The sequence below is a fragment of the Meleagris gallopavo genome, chromosome 3 (assembly GCF_905368555.1).
Source record: "Meleagris gallopavo chromosome 3, MGAL_WU_HG_1.1, whole genome shotgun sequence".
Lineage (NCBI taxonomy): Eukaryota > Metazoa > Chordata > Aves > Galliformes > Phasianidae > Meleagris > Meleagris gallopavo.
Window position 1 is genome coordinate 40082478 of NC_139406.1, and position 21291 is coordinate 40103768.

At 35.1% G+C, this 21291-nt stretch overlaps 2 protein-coding genes across 3 annotated transcripts in view; both read left to right on the forward strand.

The window, feature by feature from the left end:
* TMX3 (thioredoxin related transmembrane protein 3) overlaps positions 1–15666 on the forward strand; it is a 28124-nt gene extending 12458 nt beyond the window's left edge. For both annotated transcript variants that reach the window (XM_085220707.1, XM_085220708.1), the window contains exons 9-16: positions 1554–1620; positions 2229–2327; positions 3178–3235; positions 4080–4133; positions 4458–4514; positions 9082–9211; positions 11381–11449; positions 12746–15666. In XM_085220707.1, the coding sequence (XP_085076833.1) occupies positions 1554–1620; positions 2229–2327; positions 3178–3235; positions 4080–4133; positions 4458–4514; positions 9082–9211; positions 11381–11449; positions 12746–13012 (801 nt within the window). In that variant the 3' untranslated portion in view covers positions 13013–15666. The remainder of the gene's footprint in view (positions 1–1553; positions 1621–2228; positions 2328–3177; positions 3236–4079; positions 4134–4457; positions 4515–9081; positions 9212–11380; positions 11450–12745) is intronic.
* Positions 15667–18611: 2945 nt separating this feature from the next.
* Positions 18612–21291, forward strand: part of LOC146544669 (protein-glutamine gamma-glutamyltransferase 5-like) — a 31496-nt gene continuing 28816 nt past the window's right edge. Inside the window, exon 1 of the mRNA XM_085219914.1 lies at positions 18612–18649. Within this exon, the coding sequence (XP_085076040.1) occupies positions 18612–18649 (38 nt within the window). The remainder of the gene's footprint in view (positions 18650–21291) is intronic.

Genomic DNA, 21291 nt, shown 5'->3' on the forward strand with positions numbered 1-21291 from the left:
CAAATAGGAGCTGAGGCTGCTGTGTCTGACAACAATATGACCTTGAAGTTCGTTTAGGATTAGCAGTGTGAGAACTAGTATATATACTTATTTTTTTTAGATATCTACATATTCAAAAATGATGAGAAGTAGAATTGACTTCATTATGATAGGATATTGTTAGATTTCCAGGAGCCTTTTATCAAAAATTATTTCCATATGAATATTGGTTTACAGTTTAGCTGCTACTGACCAAGAATGTAAAAGATTGGAACTCCTTTTATGATGTAAGCAGTGAATTGTTCTTTCTACGGAATGTAATTTGCCACAAATGTTACATCATTGTAACTGAAGTAGTGACTGTACACTGTTTCTTTCCAGAATAGCAAAAATGTTACAAAGTGACTAGTTGCTACTTGTAATGAGGCTTGTCATGATGAGATGTGATATTAACTGTTCAGCTTTGTTTTGTCGTCTTAACTAATCTTGTTTCAAGCTTTAGGTGTATGTTGTAAGCCATGAGGTGGACATCGGCTGATTTGATCTTTAAAAATGCTAAGCTATGCTTGTGGTGAATAAGAGAATAAAGCATTATCTAGAATTCATCATCTTCTTGATCATGTGTATGAACTGTTACATTAGAAAGCTACTGATTTTGCATTTCTTTCTGAGATAACACCGAATGATTACAGAAGGCATGTTACTTGGAGAAGTACTCATTATACTGTTCTTACGTTTCCCCAAACCATAAATAAATTAGAGAAATGATTCAACATCATCTTCATCATCAGGACTAAAAATATGGTCGTCTTTTATTAATCACAGGTTCTATTCTACAATTCTAAATTCTAAAATTTTAACTTAGAATGATAGCTAACAGAAAGGAGTAGATGCAGTGCTTTTTGTTGCGTTTTATTGAATTGACTGTGATTGTTAACTTTATCTTTACAAGATTTTTATACCTTGTATATTTTTGAGTATGTTGCTGACCAAATTAATGCTAATAGCATGGTCAGGATGGTGATGTATGTGTTCATTGTTCTGTATGTTCATATGAGGGGTGTTTGCAGGCTTGTCTGCTGGATTGTCTGTATTTCCGTCAGCTTGAACACAGAAAATGGCCCTGATTTAGAGGGGCATGTTATCAATATAATACTCTTTAAGTCTTCTGTATTATTGACTGTCCATTCAGTAAAAGTTTCTGTATGGCAGGTATGCTGACAACAGCACAAATTGAAAACAGAATAGTGCAAGCTTGATGATACTCTCAAGTTATGACCTATTTAAAGTTCATGTTAAATTTTAGTAAAACTTTCTGATGGTACTTTAGATACATGTTAAAAATGCTGTTTGGTTTATATTTTATGAGGCTTACCTGTTGAGAATAGGTTTATGTTTTCTTACTTGTTAATATTGCAGAAGATGGAATGCTTATTTTTAAAAATGTAGGCAGAAATGTGTTTAAATGTACTTGAATATTTTCCCTGTGGAGTATTTTTCCACACTTCAGAGATGTTTGTTTAAAAAAAGCTTCCGATTTTTTATGGATTAACTGAAGGATACCTTTCTTTTAGTATCTGACCTTGCCTGAACTACCTGCTGTTGTCGTATTCAAAGATGGAACTTACTTTGTGTATGATGGTAAGTAAAAGTGTACATTACTTTAAAAGAAGATTCTGAAAGCAAATGTGGAGAAACTAGAGCTGGTGGGGTTACTTATTTCAAGGCAAGATGGAGGAGTGGGAAGTGCACCAATAATTTTGTGATAAATAACAGCTCTTTCATGACAGCATGGAGAAAAGTTTATTCCGTATTACTTACGGAATAAAATACGTCATTGGAGGAATTGTCTTTATCAGTACTAATGTTGAGGTTAAGGAAGTTTACTTTGTGTTAATCACTGAGATGCAGCTTCCATTAGTATTGTTTTGCCTGCACCAAAGCACTTAAATATTCTCCTTCACTCACTGTTCAAATCAGCAAGTAGAAGAAAATGTGACACCTCTTCAGCAAGGTAACATAAGCTTTGGGGAAATCCAGATACAATGAACGAGAATTTTCATTTCTGATAGATGACTTTTACTGTTCAAAATATATACTAATGTTTCAGGAATGAGAGCGAGGTACTGCTTGACATGTTAGTAATTCTGTTTCCTCATGTTGCCCCCCCAAAAAAATGGGGGGGAAAAAAGTGGCATTTTCTCTTTCACACAATGTTATATAACTTTCAGCATTTTTTGTATTTTTAGAGTATGAAGATGGTGATTTGTCATCCTGGATAAATCGAGAAAGATTTCAAGGTTATCTTACTGTAGATGGTTTTACATTGTACGAACTTGGAGATACAGGTGAGATGCTGCTATGTTTGAACATTCATCTCTAAAATTAAACTTAAACATTAAGAAAAAGCTAAGAGGAGTAAGAAAGGATACTTCTTACGAAACAAAACAAACAAACAAAATTTTACTTGATCTGAAAATTAAGAGTGATGATATCCAACCTACTTCAAAAACAGGAGACGTTTTATATGTCCTTCATCCAAAGCCTGCGCTAGACTCTTATTAACAGCATAAAGTGTGTCTAATTTTGTAGTATTCACAAAAACTAAGCAAGGCTTTTAATTGAACAATGATTTAGGTTTTCCAAAATCATAAATTCTTGAAAAACCATCAGAATTTTATAAACAGATTTTGAAATGTCAGATATGGATGAACTTATTCAGGTAAGTATGTTATATAAGTTTCTCGGATAATAGCTACTCAAGTATCTTTAGAGTAGATATGGTGAGGTAGGGAGATGAACGTCTACTGAAATGGACCTGTCCCAGAATACTTTTGTGTTTGGTGAAATTTCTTGGAAGACAAATGAAGACAAACATCCAAGTAACTTCAGTATTCTTTTAGAGTATGTATATTTAAGAAGCCATGGATATACTGTGTTGATTTCTTTTTCCAGGTCAGGATAACTTATAATCTACCTCCTATTTAAAAACAAATTTATACTCGATGCTGCATTGTTTCTTTGAGGTTCTGAAGATACAGAATGCCTGGGTTCTCACATGTTTGTGAAAGTAATGTTATATTTTAAAAAGGTATTTACTGAAGTGTTGTTAAAAAAATTTCCAGATATTGGCATATATTCTGTCTGAAAATGCAATTTATTTTTAAATGGCTTCAAGTACTGTATTCCTTTTTTTAGGAAAACTTGTGGCTATTGCAGTCATTGATGACAAAAACTCTTCAGTGGAACATACCAGGTACAGAGTTGAGTACTGATGACATGGAGAAATGTGGTAGTATTGTGGAAAACTAATTCATTGACTTATAAAATCTTGACACTTTCTGGAAATTTCTTAAAAATTCAGAAATTTTAGACTAAATGAAAAGTTTTAACTTAATATTACATTCTCTAGATTGTGATGTCATTATGACTTTGTTTATAGCCCTGTTTAAGTCCATACAGTTTTAAAAGGAGACTTTCAATTAGATCACATGAACAGTGACTGCATAGTTCTTTAAGCTATTGTGTCACCTTCTTAAAATTTTGGGAGCTCAAATACCCTCACTTTTCTAGCATGGAAGAGAGTACTTAAGTTCAGATGATTTTGAGATAAATTGATTTCAAACAAAAGGCTGTTCTTCAGGTCAGCTGCATTAAAATGAACTTAGTGATGCATAGCTACTAATTGGGTGCAGAACTTAGTTGAAAATACCCTTTCTTAATGTGAGTCAGAATTTGCTAGAGACTGAAAGGACAAGACTTTTTTGTTACATATATGATTGTATATGTAAGCTAAGAAAATATTGTCCAAGTAGTGTGTATACTGTTTTGATGAGTCATCTTTGGATTTTCTTCAATTTCAGATGATAATAGAAGAAGCAAAGCAGTCCTTTTCTCGTATTGACACTGTATGCTAGATAGCCTTTCGACCTTTAAAATCAAGGAAGATGAACAAATTGGTGTCTTGTTGATTGAGTAGGCAAATATTATTGCTTATGGGATGCTATTTGCTACTTATTGGGGAAATCTAAATGTTTAAATTTAGACAAAGTATATCTTGGATTGACAGATTGTTTTTTGCTTTTTTTTTCCCTCTGCAGACTGAAATCTATTATTCAGGAAGTTGCAAGAGATTATCGGGATCACTTTCACAGGTGTGCACACATTTCTACAATAGATTAAATGGACTTCTGCATTAACCTTTCTAAGGCAGCAGTTACTTTTCTTTTTTCTACTTGAGAAATGGTATAGTATTTTTTTTAACCATACACTGACATAAGTTGACTGTTTCATTAACTGAGTGTGTTTTGCATAGCTGATTGTGCTGCAGCATTGCTTTTTTTTTTTTTTTGCATTATAATGCTGATTGTGTACTTCAGTTACAAGAAAAATATTTAGGACAAACTTATTTTAATGCTGAGACTCTACTCCTTTTTTTGTTTGTTTTTTAATAATGTTTTTCATTGCATTTCTTACAGGGATTTCCAGTTCGGCCATATGGATGGAAATGATTACATCAATAGCTTATTAATGGAGTAAGTACATATTTCATAGAATCATAGAATGGTTTGGGTTGGAAGAGACCTTTAAGATCATCTAGTACTTATCCCCCTGCTATATGCAGGGACACCTCTCACTACACCAGGTTGCTCAAAGGCCCATTCAGCCTGGCCTTCAATGCTTTCAGGGTGGGAGCATCCACAACCTCACTGGGCAACTTGTTCTAGTATCTCACAACCTGAATAGTTAAGAATTTCTTCTTGATATCTAGTCTAAATCTACTCTCTTCCAGTTTAATCTCTTCCTGGTCTTCTAAGAAGTCCCTCCCCAGCTTTCCTGTAGGCCCCCTTCAGGTACTGGAAGCCTGCTATAAGGTCTCCTCAGAGCCTTCTCCAGTCTGAAGAGCCCCAGCTCTCTCAGCCTGTCCCTCATAGGGCACATGCTCTAGTCCTCTGATCAATGTTGTGGCCCTCTTCTGGATCTGCTCCAACAACTCCAAGTCCTTGTGTTGGAGGCTCCAGAACTGGACGCTGTACTTCAGGTGATGTCTCACAAAAGCAGAGTGGAGTGGCAGAATCACTTCGCTCGGCCTGCTGGTCACACTTCTGATGCAACCCAGGATGCCATTGGCCTTCTGGGCAGCAAGTGCTGCATTGTTGGCTCATGTTGTATCTTCTATCAGTCAGCACTCCCAAATCCTTCTCCTCAGGACTGCTGTTAAGCCATTCTGTGCCCAGCATGTATCTGTGCTTAGGATTGTCCCAACCCAGATGCAGGAGCTTGCACTTGGCCTTGTTGAGCTTAATGAGGTTGGCTTGGGCCCACCTCTCAAGCTTGTCCAGGTCCCTCTGGATGGCATCCCTTCCCCCTAGTGTGTCAGCATTTCAGTATTCTTTTTTTCTCTTGTAGTTGTTGCTATTGTATTTAACTTAAGACAGTCATCTGAAGAATTCCTGCCTTTTGTGAATTAAAAAAAAAAAACAAAAAACACTGTCCTCAGAAATATAGTATCATTTGTTAAATTAAAGCTACATAATTTAATTTTAGAGGTTTGTCTTACTGGTAGTGCTGATTGACAGAGTTGATCTTTTAGGTTTACTTAATAAAGTACTCTATTAGAACTGTACGTTGTGTTTTCTTCTCTGTTATTGTTGTTAAATTTACAGGATGCTATCAAAATCAGAAGTTTTATGTTTCCTGTTAAAAATTTATGATCTCTAGCCATGCTTTTTTTCTTTATTTTATTTCTGGAGAGGCATATTTTATTCTTACTAGGGCATTTTCAAAACTGAAGCTTGTTGAAGTCGATCTTGCTTTATGTGCCCTTAATTTCTGAAAAGCAGTTGAAGAATTAAGTACAGTATTTGCCAGTGATTGTGTAAGAGATGTTCCTGAAAACAGAGACAGGTATCTATTACCATTTTAGAAGCTGGCATTGAAGTATCACTTAGCAGACATAATGAATTTGTGTTTTCACCATGGATTTGTAGAGTTGAAATGCAGAGATTCATGTATCTGTAGACAAGCAGCATGAAATGTGTAAAAGATGCTATCTGCTTGTGGGGTATGTACTTAATACCTTTTGAAATATATAAGTAACCTAACAAAATGCTTAATGTTTCTCTTTGTTTTGCAAAGATCTGTCACTAGGGAGTTCAGTTGCTTTGTGTTTACTGTTGACTTGTTCTTGTCTGGCCTGAAGGAAGGGCACAACAGGAATAAATATGCCAGCTTTCTACTGAAGGAGTATTCTGAGTTCCTTTCTTGTTGATTGAAGCACACACCATGAGCATCTGCAGTAGTCTGCAGTATCCATCTTCCACAGTGTCTGTCTTATATCTGTCTGGTCTTGTAGCTCTTGTGGGTGCTAGATCTAAGGCCACAAGATGTCTACAAGGTCAAGAGTAAGAAAACAAGATAGATGTGCAAATGCTCTAATTTAAAACTGTGCCACTAAAAGTTCTAGGAGAATCATGAGGACTTCAGAAGTACTAGTTAATATTTCTGTGGAATGCCTCTAGATTTGGTTTAGTACCTGAATACAAGTAATTTGAAAACATCTATCAGTTGGAGTAAAATAGTGTGATTATTGATTCAGTGCTTTCTGGTTGCCAAATAATGAGACCTTCCACTTTTCATTATTTCCTTTCCTGTGTGGATTTTTCAGTTTATCTGCATAAATTCGCTTCATTTTTCTGTTTAGGAGGGTAGGAGACCTAACTGTATTTTAACTCAGCACACTCTGCTGAGCACTGGAATTGATGTGCACAGAAGCTAGGGAGGTAGATGAATTCCCTGGGGCAAATAAAATGAAGGGGAAGAACAAGTGTCGTTTACAGCAGTAGTGATCTGGTAATAATTGTTAGATCTGTTCAGTTGGATTATTTAACTTAATCTACAAAATGCCTAAATTTATCATTTGTTGTGTATGAAAAGCTGCTGTTGAACTATTTGCAGACTTTTAGTTTATTTCCTAAATGAAACATGCATTTCCAGTATAACTGGAAATCAGCAAAATACACTGAAGAGAAGTATTTTCTGTTTACATGATTGCCTGAATATTTTGAGTAAAATAATATTATCAGGCCTTCAATTTTCCACTAGGTGGCAGCAAGTGAAAACAGGTAGAAAAAGCCACTTGAAACAGGAGAAATCTATTACGGAATGTTTTATTCTTCCAGATGTGCATAACAACAAATACCCTTTCTTGACAAAGGACAAAATAATTCTACCAGTTGTCCCTATTAGAAATACTCTTGCAGACTTAGATGTAGAATCATAGAATGGCTTGGGTTGGAAGGGACCCCAAGGATCAATAAGTTCCAATGCCCCTGCCACAGGCAGGGTCACCAGCCTCCAGATCTGATAATAGACCATGTAATTCCACTAATAGTTAGTGTCATTTATCTCTGTCTTCAGCAATGGAAGAGAATGCTTCTGTTGAGTTTTAAAAAAAATGATAGTACTTAGAAGTGTGCACAAAAGAAGAAAGCAGTATATTATGTATTTCACTGAAATATTCAGTATAATACATATACATATTTGTAGAAGGTGAGATATAGAAGAACATTGTAACATCAACTGAAGGTGTCTGTACATCTTTATTTCTCAGCTCCTGTAATAACCCAATTAAGCGTGTGACTTTATAAATTCCAGGATAGCATATAAATTTTATATATCAAGTTTAATTTTTGGTTGTTTTTCAGACAACTCCAAGAATTTAATTACCTAACTGTTAAATATGTTTCACTGTTTTTGGTGCTTTATTTTTCCGTTATGGGTGGGAAGTGGTTTACACTGCTTAGTATCAATTTCTTTTCCATAACCAAATAGTGAAACTTATTTTGAGTATGTCCAGAGTGACATATTTTGGCAGAAGTTGATAAGTTGTGATCAAGCACTTGATTTGATTGATTCCTTACTTACATTACTCAATTATTCCTAATAAATAGAGAATAAAAATGTGTAGGGGAAAACTATTTAGAAAATCCTGTTACAAGCTTTCACTGTTGACAAAGCTGTTGTTTGGTTTTTTTTTAGTACATTCAGAAAGATGAAATTATTTTGTTATCTCTAGTAGATCTTATGTTTTCTGAGGTGCATCGTGCTTTAAACTTGAATTCTAGGAATATTGTCTGAGCCTTAAATCCTAGAGTTTTCTAGGAGCCTAGCATTTTCATGGATAAATATTAAAGATTACTGTGTCAGAAAATGTACAATAATTTCTTTGATGTGAAGGAAAATTAGAATCTTGAGTAAATGCTAAGTATTTTTATACAATTGATTACAGAGATTATGGATTATAATAGCCACAGTGAAGACTGAAGTATCAATATTACTTGGATTAGAAATAGAGTGAGTCACTGCTAGACAAGAGTGATAATATAGAAAAATGAAGTTTGCATCATCTTGTTTGTTGAAAAATATGCTTGTATAGTATATGTTTTTTCTTAAACCTGAGCTGAGTTTGAATTTAGTACTACTTGGAAAAGTAGATTTTACTGTATTATCTCTGGAGATGATTTCCAATCTATTTTTTTGGTTGTGTTACTTAGTAGTGATTATACATTTGAACATCAGCTAATGAGTAGTAATGGTTTAAAAACTCTAGCTTGTTTGCTCTATCTAAAAGGTATGTTTAAAAAAAAAAAGTATACTGTGTTCTTTTAACTTAATAGGCAAAGGTTGATTGATTAGAGCTGATCAACTGGGATTGAATTCTTGGTTTATAGTTTTGTGTTTGTGCACTGTGTGTTGTGCCACTACTGCATTTGTAATGCAAGGCCACTGTCTGAGATCTCTCTCTAATAGGAAAGTCACAAGGTACTTAATTTGCAATCACTATGGATATGTAAAATACAGTAAGTTTCAGTAGCTTCACTAACACAGACGAGAAAAAAAAATATTAGTGAGAAACAAGCTTATACTATTACAGTGATTCTCTTTCTTCTTCCTTCTTTTATTTAAGGAACTGGTATTTGCAGTGCACATGGAGAAGATTAATGATGTAGAATGTCATTAAATAATGTAGAAGTCATTTAAATTGCAATGATGTAGACAGTATTTATTTTTTTTAACATCTAAACTTTTTTATGTTTCCAGTGACTTGACAATTCCTACTATCGTTGTTTTGAATACCTCCAATCAGCAGTATTTTCTACCAGATAGGCACATTGAGAACACAGAAGATATGGTTCAGTTTATTAACAATATCTTGGATGGTACGGCTGAAGTAAGTCTTCATAGTGACTTCAAATATATTGTTGGTGTTTATAAGATGTTGAAGTAGGGAAAAAAAGGTTGCTCTGAATCTCATGTCATATGCTTTATCTTCTTTTCTGTCGTCTTATCTTGGACACCGTCTATATATGTATGATTCTGAGTTCAGGATTTTCCTTTGCTCAGATTTCTGACTGCAGAACCCTCTAAAGCAAGCAAATGTAGTTTTATTGTATAAAGCTTATTAAGTTATCTTGATATTTCTTTTACTGTTGTCACTGATAAATTGAGAGCTTTTAATTCTCTTCCTAGTTTCCTTTAAATTTTTTCTGGTGAATGTAATTTGGCTCTATGCTTTTTTTTTTTGGGGGGGGGGGGGGGGCAACGACTAAATAAATCTAGCAGCTTCATGAATGATATGTTCTGATTCAGAGTAGTGGTATGCTTCCTTTGCATATTTCAGACACAAGCTTGCTCTTCTCTAACTGCTCTTAATGACTTTTTAACAAACCTAATCAATTCACCCACAGTTAATGGCTTGGACAATTGTTGTTTTTTTTTTTCATGTTAGCAAAGCAAGCTGAGGTTTGCTTCTACCCTCAGTGGACTGTAAGTTGAGCAAAAGGCTATGTTATGGAATAAGGAAAAGACTGTATCAGGGCTCTCATTTGTGCTCACAGGGCAAGGTGGCCTCTCAGTGAAAGAAGGCAGTGCTGACATCATGCTGCTGCCTTCTGGAAGACACCTATGTCCAGTTCACTTTACATTGAATACTTACTGGATTAGTTGAATCTCGCATCACATTATGCCAACAGTTTTAAGATGCTGAATAGTAATAACAAGTAAGGCTGTAGACTGTTTCAGTCACAAGGATACTGTGGTTTATTTAGTCTGACAGATTGATATACAACACAATATGGGTGGATTTGCTTGCTGTCAATGACTTTACTGGCTAAGTATCTGAACACAAGGCAAGGGACATTCCAAATAAATCCTTTAGTTGTGTTTTTTTCTTCAGTTCTCAATTCTTTAATACTTTTAATTGCACTTGAAAGTTCTAAATTATGTTTTTATTAGCATCTGTTTAGTTTTGTTTAAATATAACAGATTAAATTAGTTTGTCTGGTTTTTAACTTGAGTAATGGATTTGTGATGCCGTGTGTTTTTTCTTGTACTATCACTTGTGTCTTTGTATGTTTTGTTTACAGTATTTTAGCTAGAATGATTAAAAGCCTGTTTGAATTCACATCTTTTATATGTACATGACGGAGCGAATACAGAGTGGGACTTCATTGAAGCTAAATGATGTCTGTAGACATAAAATGGCATTACTGCAGATATGTTCAGACCCAAGAAATTGGCAGTCTTTAAAGTACAATGATAAACTAGTAATAGAATGTAAGGTTTCCGAACCACAGTAAAATTTCTGAGAAACATGACAATCCCTACCTCCGTTATTTTGAAGGTGTTGGAATAATCACCTTGTTATTCTGTATGGTCTTGGTAACCTTCTTTGAGTCCTTCATCTCTGTAATTTGCACTTTAAGAGAACTTGGTCAGGATCACATTCTGGTCAATTGATTTTCTCCAAAATGTAGATTCTCATCCTATTTATTTCTCTGGCATTATGAGGCAGGTGAAGATTGGCCTTATTCAACACACAAATTAGCTTCAGATTCATCTAGTGTGTTGGAAACTCTGCTAATTCAGGTAGTAACGCAGATAGCTTGTGGCCAGCAATATCAGACTATTTTTCATTACTCCTGTGTATCTTTCTGTTACTTTCTAGATTTTTCTAACTGCTTCTGTTTTTATCCATAAATAGATATCAATCAACTTAGAAAAGAAGGTTCAGAAGTTCTCTTCAATTTTATAATGGTTACACTGGGACAATTGTTAGTTTTTCTTAATGTTTCTCTATAGTAAGAAGTGTTTAAGAGTACCAGTTCACTGTTAGCCATTTGCTTAAAATAGCTGTGGGAAAGCTTTTCTTGAGACTATTGATATATTTGTCCATGCTAGAAAAGTTGGAGTGCCTGGGTATTGTGAGATGCAAGAATAATTACTTTTCATTTCCTTCTAAAGGGGCTTTCAAGGGGATTTCAAGGTCTGAAGAATGAACTTTTGGAATCATAACTGAAAAGTGTCAGCAGTTTTGACATGATTCCATTTGAAATTTCAGGCACAAGGTGGTGACGGAGTTCTGCAGCGAATCAAGAGAATAGTCTATGATGCCAAGTCTACTGTTGTGGTAAGTTTTATATTTTGTAAATTAGATAGTGTGGAGGAATGGAAGGCAATGATAATGTCTTCTACTAGGACAGGAGCACACTTATGAAGGTATTTGTTAAGATTTAGTTTAAAAAGCTATTTAGAACAAGGATGCTCATCCTTTCTAGAGACTGGTGACATCTCAAGAGCATCATTTCGGAATAGAGATGCTTCTCCCTCAGCTGCTAATCCATAAATGAGGGTAAGGACCCTGGGTCCACCAGTTCTGGTTGCTCACATGCATTGCTTGCACCTGAGCTCACTGGCTTAGACATGACTTGTCACCTAGTGCTCAGTCATCAGTTCAGATCATGACCTAGCAATTTCCATACAGATGGTAACCTTAACAATCAGGATGCATAAGTTTTTATAGATTTTAGAAATATTTTATATAAATCTGTTCATATATATGCTCATTCACACATATGCATTAGGTTTAAGCCTAATTAACTTCTTGATGAAAGTCTCTAATAACATTTTCTAGTGTGCTAAATATTCAGCATACAGAGTTTATTTTTTTCACTTCCATTCTGTATTAATATCTGATGTACGTTTTAAGGGATAGAACAGAAAGAATTAAAAATGTTTTTCTTAACCCTTATTTAGGGCATAAAGAGATTTAAATACTATACTTGGTGTGGTTTTAAAACAAATATTTTGTCATTCTTCCTGGAGTTAGCCATACTTACCGGCATTTTGTTGGGCAGAAATACATATTTTTTTTTTCTGCTCGTCATGCACGAACAAAAAAATCTTTGCTGTGAACTTGAATTCACGTTTGCTTGTTTCTTTATGTGGCTTCCAAACTTCTGTCAGCATGCAGCATTCATGCATCAGTTTCTGAAACCAGAAGTCCTTCCTCTTGTGCAATAAAGTCTTTCAAGCTTCTCTTTAATAGGTCTAATAACAGGTGGCTTCTCCAGATCCCTTATGATGACTCAAACTCATTTTTGAGAATGAGACACAAATGAGAGTTTAAGCTGGTTGTTTTAAAATGTTATTTTAATATTATTAGCACAATGGTTTCTCAAACTTCAGACAATGGATAAAATTTGTAGCTAGTATGTTAACATTAATCATCCTATTGTAGTAATAACCTAAGACTTTTTTTTTAAACGAGCTTACAGTAGGAATGGCTAAAATGACTGCTTTGCCCTTCTTAAGAAAACTGACTCAGTTCAGATCTTAGTAAATAAATATGCAGAGTAATAAGTAATGCAGTAATTGTGTATGTTCAGTGGAAGTGTTTTTTTACTTCAAATCTGTGTTCCAACAGTCAGTGTTCAAGAGTTCGCCACTTCTGGGATGCTTTCTCTTTGGGTTACCCCTGGGTGTCATCAGCATAATGTGTTACGGAATCTGCACAGCTGATACAGATGGAGGTGTAGATGAACACGAGGCAGTTAAAAAGGAAAACAGCGATCGGGAGCTCACAGATGATGGCAGTGAGGAGGAGAAAGAGGAGGAAAAGAACGGAAAATATGCAGAACTTTCAGATGGAGAGCTTAAACAGAAAGACCTACTAGAAAAGAAAAAAGACTAATGTGTTGAACAAAAAATCTCTAGAATTTCCAAATAGACTTATTTATTGAAGGTAGTCATTTATTGATGATCTTCATGAAAGGACCTTTTTGTGTCTGCGTTATGGTAGTTTTGGCTTGCATGTGTTTAATTTTTCTCAGATATTGACAGGAAAAAGAGCTGAAATTGGGATGCTCTCTCAATTGTCTTTAATGATTATCAAAGGAATATGAAGGAACTTGCAGGTACTTTTGCGGAGGTTTTTTATTGTTTGTTCCTAGAACAATGAGATAATGTTATTTGACCTTAGTATACCTGATGAACTCATAATAATACAGCCCAACCGAACACTCAAAATTAAGGCTGTATACAAAGAAAATTCGAGAGATCTGTAAATTCTTTCAGAACCTTGATGGTTAAAGACATGTTACGGTTTTTCCAGGAACTCACATGTTGTATTGTTGCACATTATTTTGGAAAAAAATATTTTTTTGTTATCAAATTAAATGTAAATTGTTATAAACCAGAGGACTGTTTTATTATGTACTAATGTAATTACTGGCAGTCAAGAATATCTCCGATATACAGTATGTTTGCAGCTAAAAATGATTGGAGAACTACATTTTAAAACTTTTCAAACAAGGTTACGTGTTAAATTGTTTTATGCTTACATGAACTTTTATTACAAATGATCATTTGTAATAAAAGTTTTCTGAAACTATAGTACAACTTGATAAATGATGACACAAGCACTCTATTTTGCCAAAATCCCACATGACAAGCTTTTTGACTGATGTAAACATGTTTACAATGTTTAATTTAGATTGTTACAAGTCTTTGAGGTGGTTGGTGTTGATATTATTGTTTGAGACTGTTACCTAGAGAGTTAACGAAGCGTAATATTAACTTTCATACAGATTGACCAGTATAATGCATTTTTATCTGTTTAGTCATAAAAGTCACTTCTAATACAGTCCTGTGAAAATGACTAGTTTGTGTCCAAGGTTAAAATCTCCAAGGCCTTTGGCACTGATGCTATGAAGAGTACCATACAAACAGATCTTCTGTTGTTCCTTATCTTGGTATTCATGCTGTTTGTTGTTTTTTTTTTTTTTCCTCTTTTAAAGTAATATTACAATATAATACAGATGAAGTCCTCTGTGTAAGGCAGCTAGATCACATAAGAAATAACTGTGCTATAACTCTAAGTTAAGGCATTTTAAATTAAGACATTGGTAAACTTAAATAGTCAAGTTTTGTGTTGGAGCAACTGATGATAACGTAAAACATAACTATGGAGAATGAATTGCATCCCTTTTGTTGTAGGAAGAAAATTTGATTCTTCTGTTTAAGTAGCTTGGTATCAACTGTTTTCATGTTACAATGCAGGATACAATAAGTAGATGACTGTTATCAGTGTAACAAACACGGTCTAAAGTTAGGAATTATTTTTCAGAAAAAAACCCTGATTTTTAGCCAACCCTTTTTTCTTTCAGAACAAGAAGAAAAGATGAGTTTGTATAATTCTGAATAACAGGTGTCAGAAATGCTTTTTTTTTTTTGCTTTTTGTTTTCTCCTTTTTCCTTTGTGAATTGCTTTTTTTCCCTTTTTTTCATTATGTTTGCATCATATTTGAGCTGGTTGTAAATAGTAAGTTACCTTGCTTTCTTAATGTCTGTTTTGTTTTTTTCAATATGCAGGATACATTGAGGTATATTTTTAGCATATATGTGAAGAGTGAGATGCTTAAAAATGTATTTAGTCGTCTTTAATATAATTTAGAGCTGTTGAGTTGCATTTTAAAACAATAATCACTCAAGGACAAGGTTATAAGTTCCTTTGGAATTCAACATAAGTCAGTGGTGGTAATAAAAATGTAGGACTATTGATATAGTAAGATGTTTTCTTGATTTGTCTGTTGCCATGAGATTTCAAATACAAATCAATTGTGTGTTTAATTTTGGCTTTTACTGGGGACATGCAGCTTTTGACTAAAAGGTGGATTGATCAGTGGAAGACCACCCTTCAGTCTGTAGTGTGTAATTAAGAAACCAGCCAAAAACCTGACCAACAAAAGTAAAAAGAAACCCCATGAATCTGCTGCATTGCGCAAAGAACTGCTTCATTTGTGACTCTTCATTTCTGTGGTTATTTTTTGTGTTTACAACCAAATACTAGCCCTGTATCTTGCTGAGAAATCTTCTGTGATACAAAGCTGAAAATGATAAATGCTGTGTAAGAAACACCTCACACTGGGTTCTGATACAACTGTAACATTCAACTGCTGAAGAAGAAAATGTACCTGAGTCACTTCTGAATTGTAATATCAATCTGATGTGTACTGAGCTATTGAAAATCAAGCTTGAAATGTACTGCTCTTTTCACCAAATCCTTTTCTCAGCTATGTTCAACAAGGCACAGGGAAAAGAAGAGCATACGAATCGCAAACTGAGTGTAGGAAGTGATATGCAATTACAGAAACTTACTGTGGTCATGCAAATAATTTAGATTGTTGTCAGATGAGAATCTGCCATTTTATTCTCTTTTCTCAAATCTCTCAAGGTTTCTTAAAGCAACTTCACTGTCATAACCTCTTTTGAATTCATGAAATAATGCTGCTTTTTGAATTCAAGTGTAAGCCTTTTGTTTTTCTATAATAAAAACACATAATAGTACTTGTCTACTTTGTTTAATTTATGGTGTGTTGAGGTGCTGTGTGTTCTGTAGGAGGCAGCATTTCCTGCAGCTTTTGTTGTAAGCGTGTATTAAGCCTGAGTAACTCAGTTCAGAACTGTAGATGGCACCTTTTGAAAAAGCTGATGCCTCTTCAATATTTTTAAAAAGTTTTCCAGTTTTAGGAGTGAAACATTTCTTTATACTGCTGGGATACTCACTGAGTAAGACAAATACATTTCTGAAAAAAGGAATTTTAAATACCAACACATTCCATTAGCATACTTGCAAATTTCTACAGCAGTTACTGTAGCAAAGACAACTTGAGGTAAATTGTTCTATAATACTTTTCCTTCTGTAAGAACTTAATTTTGAGTAGTGTTGACATTTGGCCATGTGCACTGTCTTACTGCTTTGGTTTTTGAGCTGTCTTAACAGGAACTTTCCACGGTGTGGTGCTCAGTGCTTAAAGGATGGTGTGACTATATTTTGATTGATCCACTGTGTCAAAGACTGCACAGAAGTGCTTCATTCTCATGAAATGTTTAAGGAAAAGGTTTATCTTGCTCTGTTTTGGTCCAGAATTAATTTACCCATTTCTCTTTTGTCAGCGCGTTTGTAGAAGCCCTGCTTGGATGGGTGGAAGGGCGGAGCAATCTAGTGACAATCAAAAGCTCATTATTGAAAAGGGTCCAGAAACAAAATGTGCTTCTCTAAAGCTTTCTTGATATCTAGCAAGACTACAGATGTTTCAGGTTGTACTGTGCTGAGAGTCAGTGGTTCTGGTTCTCAAATCTTTTCAGGAAATGCAGCAGCTTTCTGCTTCTCTGCTTTTCTGTTGTCATCTTGGAATATACTGAATCACGTTGAAACTGCTGCATGTTGTATTGGTATAACCAGTGGAGACAGTTTTGACAGTCTTGTGTTGAATGCTTTGTTGAACTCTTAAATTGAAAGGTTTCTGTAGTCTGCCTAGGCGGCATAAGTATTCCCAAAACAATTATCTTCCTCTGGTTTCTGAAATTGTAACCATTTTAAAGGATTACTCATACTAACCTGTATTTTGATTTTCTGACATAGAGCACCATTTAGCAGCTGATGTGAAAGGTTCTGTTTCTAGCAGACTTCATTCTGCTCATAAGCCAAGGTGCATAGAAGTGTTTGCAGTTGTAGAATAAATAAAGCTATTTTACACAGAGCCTTTTTGAATGGAGGATTGTGTCTTTTACGAACAAAACCTAAAATATTTTCAAGATCCTTTGAAGAGGGATGAGTAAACCTTAAAGATTATGATTAGTGATAGGAATAATGTTTTCTGACTGGATTTATGTATAGGTTCTCATAAGAGAAGAAGAGAGAATGTGACTTCATGGAATTAGCGTGTGACTTGTCAGCAAATTTTACTGACATACAATGTTCCTTTCTGAGCGTGCCACTTCACTTTCACTGCATCACTTCTGGTACGCAGCTGTCTTTATTGCTAGTTGACATAATCTTTGGCTGGATTAATAATTGTCCTGACCAAACCAGTGGGCAGTTTTATAGTGCATTAAGAGATTGAACTTTGAGGGCTGATTATGAAGTGGATAAAAAAGCATGGACAGGAGAAGTGGGAATGGAGCAGGATCCACTTATTCTCATATCCATAACTTGTTTTGATATAGCTGAGGTAAATTCAACATATATTGTCTGCCTAGCTAATCAACATTTAGGTCTTTTAAAAAGAAATCTTATATCTCTGCTTACTTTTCATAGTCAAATTTTGGCATTTTCATTCTGTTTTTATCTACAAAGTAAACTTTTGGCTGGATCAATTTGGCTTGACATAGGGGGTAGCATTACAACTCAGTCACAATTATTAGGGGATGTTTGTGCTGTTTGTCCACAGAAACACACACTGCAAGTCATTCGCAATAATTTGTAGCTTTGTGTTCTTTGAGATAAAAAAAAAACAGCTCCTCTGTTTTGTGTTAAGTTGCTACACTTCTAATTTAAAAGAATGGTGAATTAGAGTATAATTAAATATTGGCAAAGTTGGCAACTTGTAGTCTGAATGATTTCAGGAATCAGGGACTTAATCAATAATGTGAGATATGCATTTTCACCTTAAAAGCTTGCTGCAATTTTATTCTTGTTACTTGCACAGTTGATGTTGACTTCTAATCCAAAGCAGACAATGTACTGTTGACAGACTAAAGACTTAAGTGATTCAGCATTTAAATAAGTAAATAACCTGTGGAAGTGGCTTAAAACCTTAGGATAAAGAAAGGAATCTGACTTCAGTATCGACAGAACTACTCCAAAGAATTTTTATTTTTTATTTTTTACCATTAAATCATTTTTTTAATGACTGACAGCAGTTTTTAGATAGAATAATACAAAAAGACTAAGAGAATCTGAATATCCTGACATTAAGGTAACTTTAGCTTTCTTCTTTGTAATCACTACAAGATTTACATTGTGGAATATTCCTTGGTTATGTAGAAATTGGAAGAAATATGTGTTCATCCAGACAAGTCCCTGGCAATTCATTAGTTTCACCTGAGCTAGTGAAAAGAGACTAATTGCCTTCAGCAGATTTACCATTAATATCTATGTCTGAGTTTCAGTATTGAAAACTATAAATTATGCTATGCTGTCATGCAGAACTGTGATTTATGTGAAGATAAATATATTGTGTGAGTTAATCTTTGAGATAACAATACTGTAACTCATATCTCACCTTTCTCCCTCAGCCTTTTAAAAGTATGTATTAAAACAATCAACAACAAAAAAAATATATATATTTTAATTCTTTGCCTCATTTATGAAATCCCAAAACACTTTAATCACATCCCAAGCGTCACAGATTGCTAGAGATAAGGCAGCACGTTGCGTTATTAACTTTTCAAAATGTGCCTGGTCCTGGGTGTTATTTCATGAAGTAAGTAGCATGATGAGCTTATCAATGGGTGCTGAAGGAGAAGAGGAATTATTTTCCAAAAGGTAAGCAAGTGTTTTTCTGTGGTGAATGTCTCTGACAGATAGTTGTGCTGCAGTTTGAAACATATATATTTAAGTAGCTGAGATCTTCTTGTATCATGTTGTTATGCTTTAAAATAAAAGGATTTTTAGCAGGTTGAGTGTAATGCTAGATTTTTAAAATAGGTTTTAAATGCGGATACGCATCTTGGCCTGAGTATAGTATAGTTATATATTTACACTTTGCATCATGCTTTGTCAAAATTTAGTTGGGTTTCAAGATCAAGGTTGTCAACATGTTCAATGAAGCTGTGTTAAGTTTGTTTCCTGTGAGCTCCTGGAATTCAAGCCTGGTGCAGAAACAGTATTTATTCAATGGATCATAACAGTGCATTTGCTTTAGATAGTGAAGAAACAATTTGCTGATACAACTATTATCAGAAATGTAAATGCTTATATGTGCTAGGAATAAGATCTCCATTTGCTTGTCTAGCTTTGCGCTCAAGCCATGTATAGAAAAATAATCAAATTGTTGCCTAATGGAAAATGATTGTCTGCAGCTTAATCCTAAGATAATACCAGGGAACAAATTATGAGCCTTTTTTCAGTTTTGTAAATAGTGATTGTGAGATGGAGAAAACTTTTCATACTGACATCTATAACTGTGATGTTCAAAAGGTGTGACATTGCCTAGAAATGTGCAGCAAGGCTCAGGGGAATGAAGCTCCCAGTGAGGGCTAACTGATTATTGAAAGTAAGAATACTCCTCATATTAAGGTACTGCAGGGACGGGGAAAGAGATAGTAACAGGTGAAATAAAATAATAAAACTTGTAACATCTACATTCAAATACTACATCATGCTAGTCTTCTTAGAAGAATGTTTATAAGCCTGAACCTGTATCAGGATATTGTGCACTATGTTGGAAAAAAACAGTGAAATGTTTCCTTAATAGTGAAAGGGCAGAAGGAAGTGCCCCAGTGCAGATCCTTTGTGTGAGCCTGGGCTCCAACACTTGATTTGTGTCCTTTGTCATTCCTCAGAACCTGGAGCTTCTGCAGGGACTTCCTTAGCCTCCACCAAAGGGGCACTGGTAGCCCCAGTGGTCTTCAGAAAGTGTTGGATATTGAGCACAGTGAGCCAGAGATTTCAGGAGCCTGATCTTTGACACGTAGGCCATATGCTGCTCTGGGTAGCTTTAATGACTGATTTAAATTTCTGATTTCAATTGTAATGACTGAAGATGTAAGGAAATTGATATTTTAAAAAAATAAAAACCATTGCAGTAATCATTGTGTTGCTGTGATGATGTATCATAAGGAGAAGAAGAACATATGAGCTATGAAGACGTGCAGGCACAAAAGCCTGTATGATGTTTCTGCCTGTTGTTCAGGCCTGTACAAGCTCAGCTGATGTGAGGACAAGGTCACTCTGCTTTGGGGACAGTGAGCTCATGATCACAGATGCTGGCTTGTCTTTGGGCAGTAAACTTGCCCTGTCACGCTTAAATTAGAGTGTAGACATGCCATGAAGCATTAAGCTCAGTTTCTGGTCATTTTCTTTTGACTTGGAGTGCAGTTTTAGGCAAGTTACTTAGGCTGTAGTTTCATTATACAGCAACTTTAATGACAGTGCTGGCCTCAGGAGTTACTGTCCTCCTGCCTTTGTACGCTGCCTTTCAAATTAGGGCCATACAAGTTGCTCTAAATGTCATGCTGTACATGGGTAAAGGAACCGATCCGGGTGAGTATAGCTGCTTGGATACAACAGCATGGTAGGGTATGAGACAGCATCATGGATTTGGAAGCAGCTAAAAGAGTGGGAAACTCCTTAGGCATTTTTCATGACAAACTGGATTTCTTGACTTAGGTATTAATTTCATCCTTTGATTACTCCATCCAAAAAAAAAAAAAAAAAAAAAAGGTGATTTGGCTGAGTCTGAGTCTCTACAGAAAGGACTATGCAGTTTGCAGTTTGGTATTTCACAGTTGGTATTTCACAGTTCCTCTCAGTGCTGCAACAGTATGTCTCTGCTTGCCAGGGGACGGTTAAAATGGAAGCGTAAAAATATGAGCCCTGCCATATTCAGCAGAATGCATCTTACGCAGAGTAGAACAACATTAAATGGGAAGGACACACTTTGCAGGGTGTAACCATGGGCAGTCACTGTCATAGCGACAGGATGACTCATTGGGTTTTACATTTGTAGACAAGTTCTGCTTTATAGTTTTGCAAGCACATTTAAGCCCATGGACTGCTGAATGTCTGAGGCTAGGCACAGCAATCTTTCCCATTTGTGCATGGCTACCTATGCAAATAACTTAAAAACTAAGAGTTGCAATATAAAAATAATAGAATTTTCAGACTTGAACTTTTGCAAGAGAAATGGTCTCGTATACATAAAGAGAGAACAGTTTTTGGTGAAACTTTCTAAGTGAAAATCTAAGAGCTTTGTGAGGTGGATAGGTATAAGAACTGGTGCATAAAAGAGTGAAATAAAGATCTGAAATATTTACAATGTTTTGCTTTGGAAGTACTTTTCCCAGGTTAGACCAGAACATTGTGGTTGCTGTAACCTTAGAGAAGCATAGGATACTAAAGACATTATGTTCCTAGTAACTTGACAGAAAATCAAAACATACCATTATCCATCAGTGGCCAGAGAT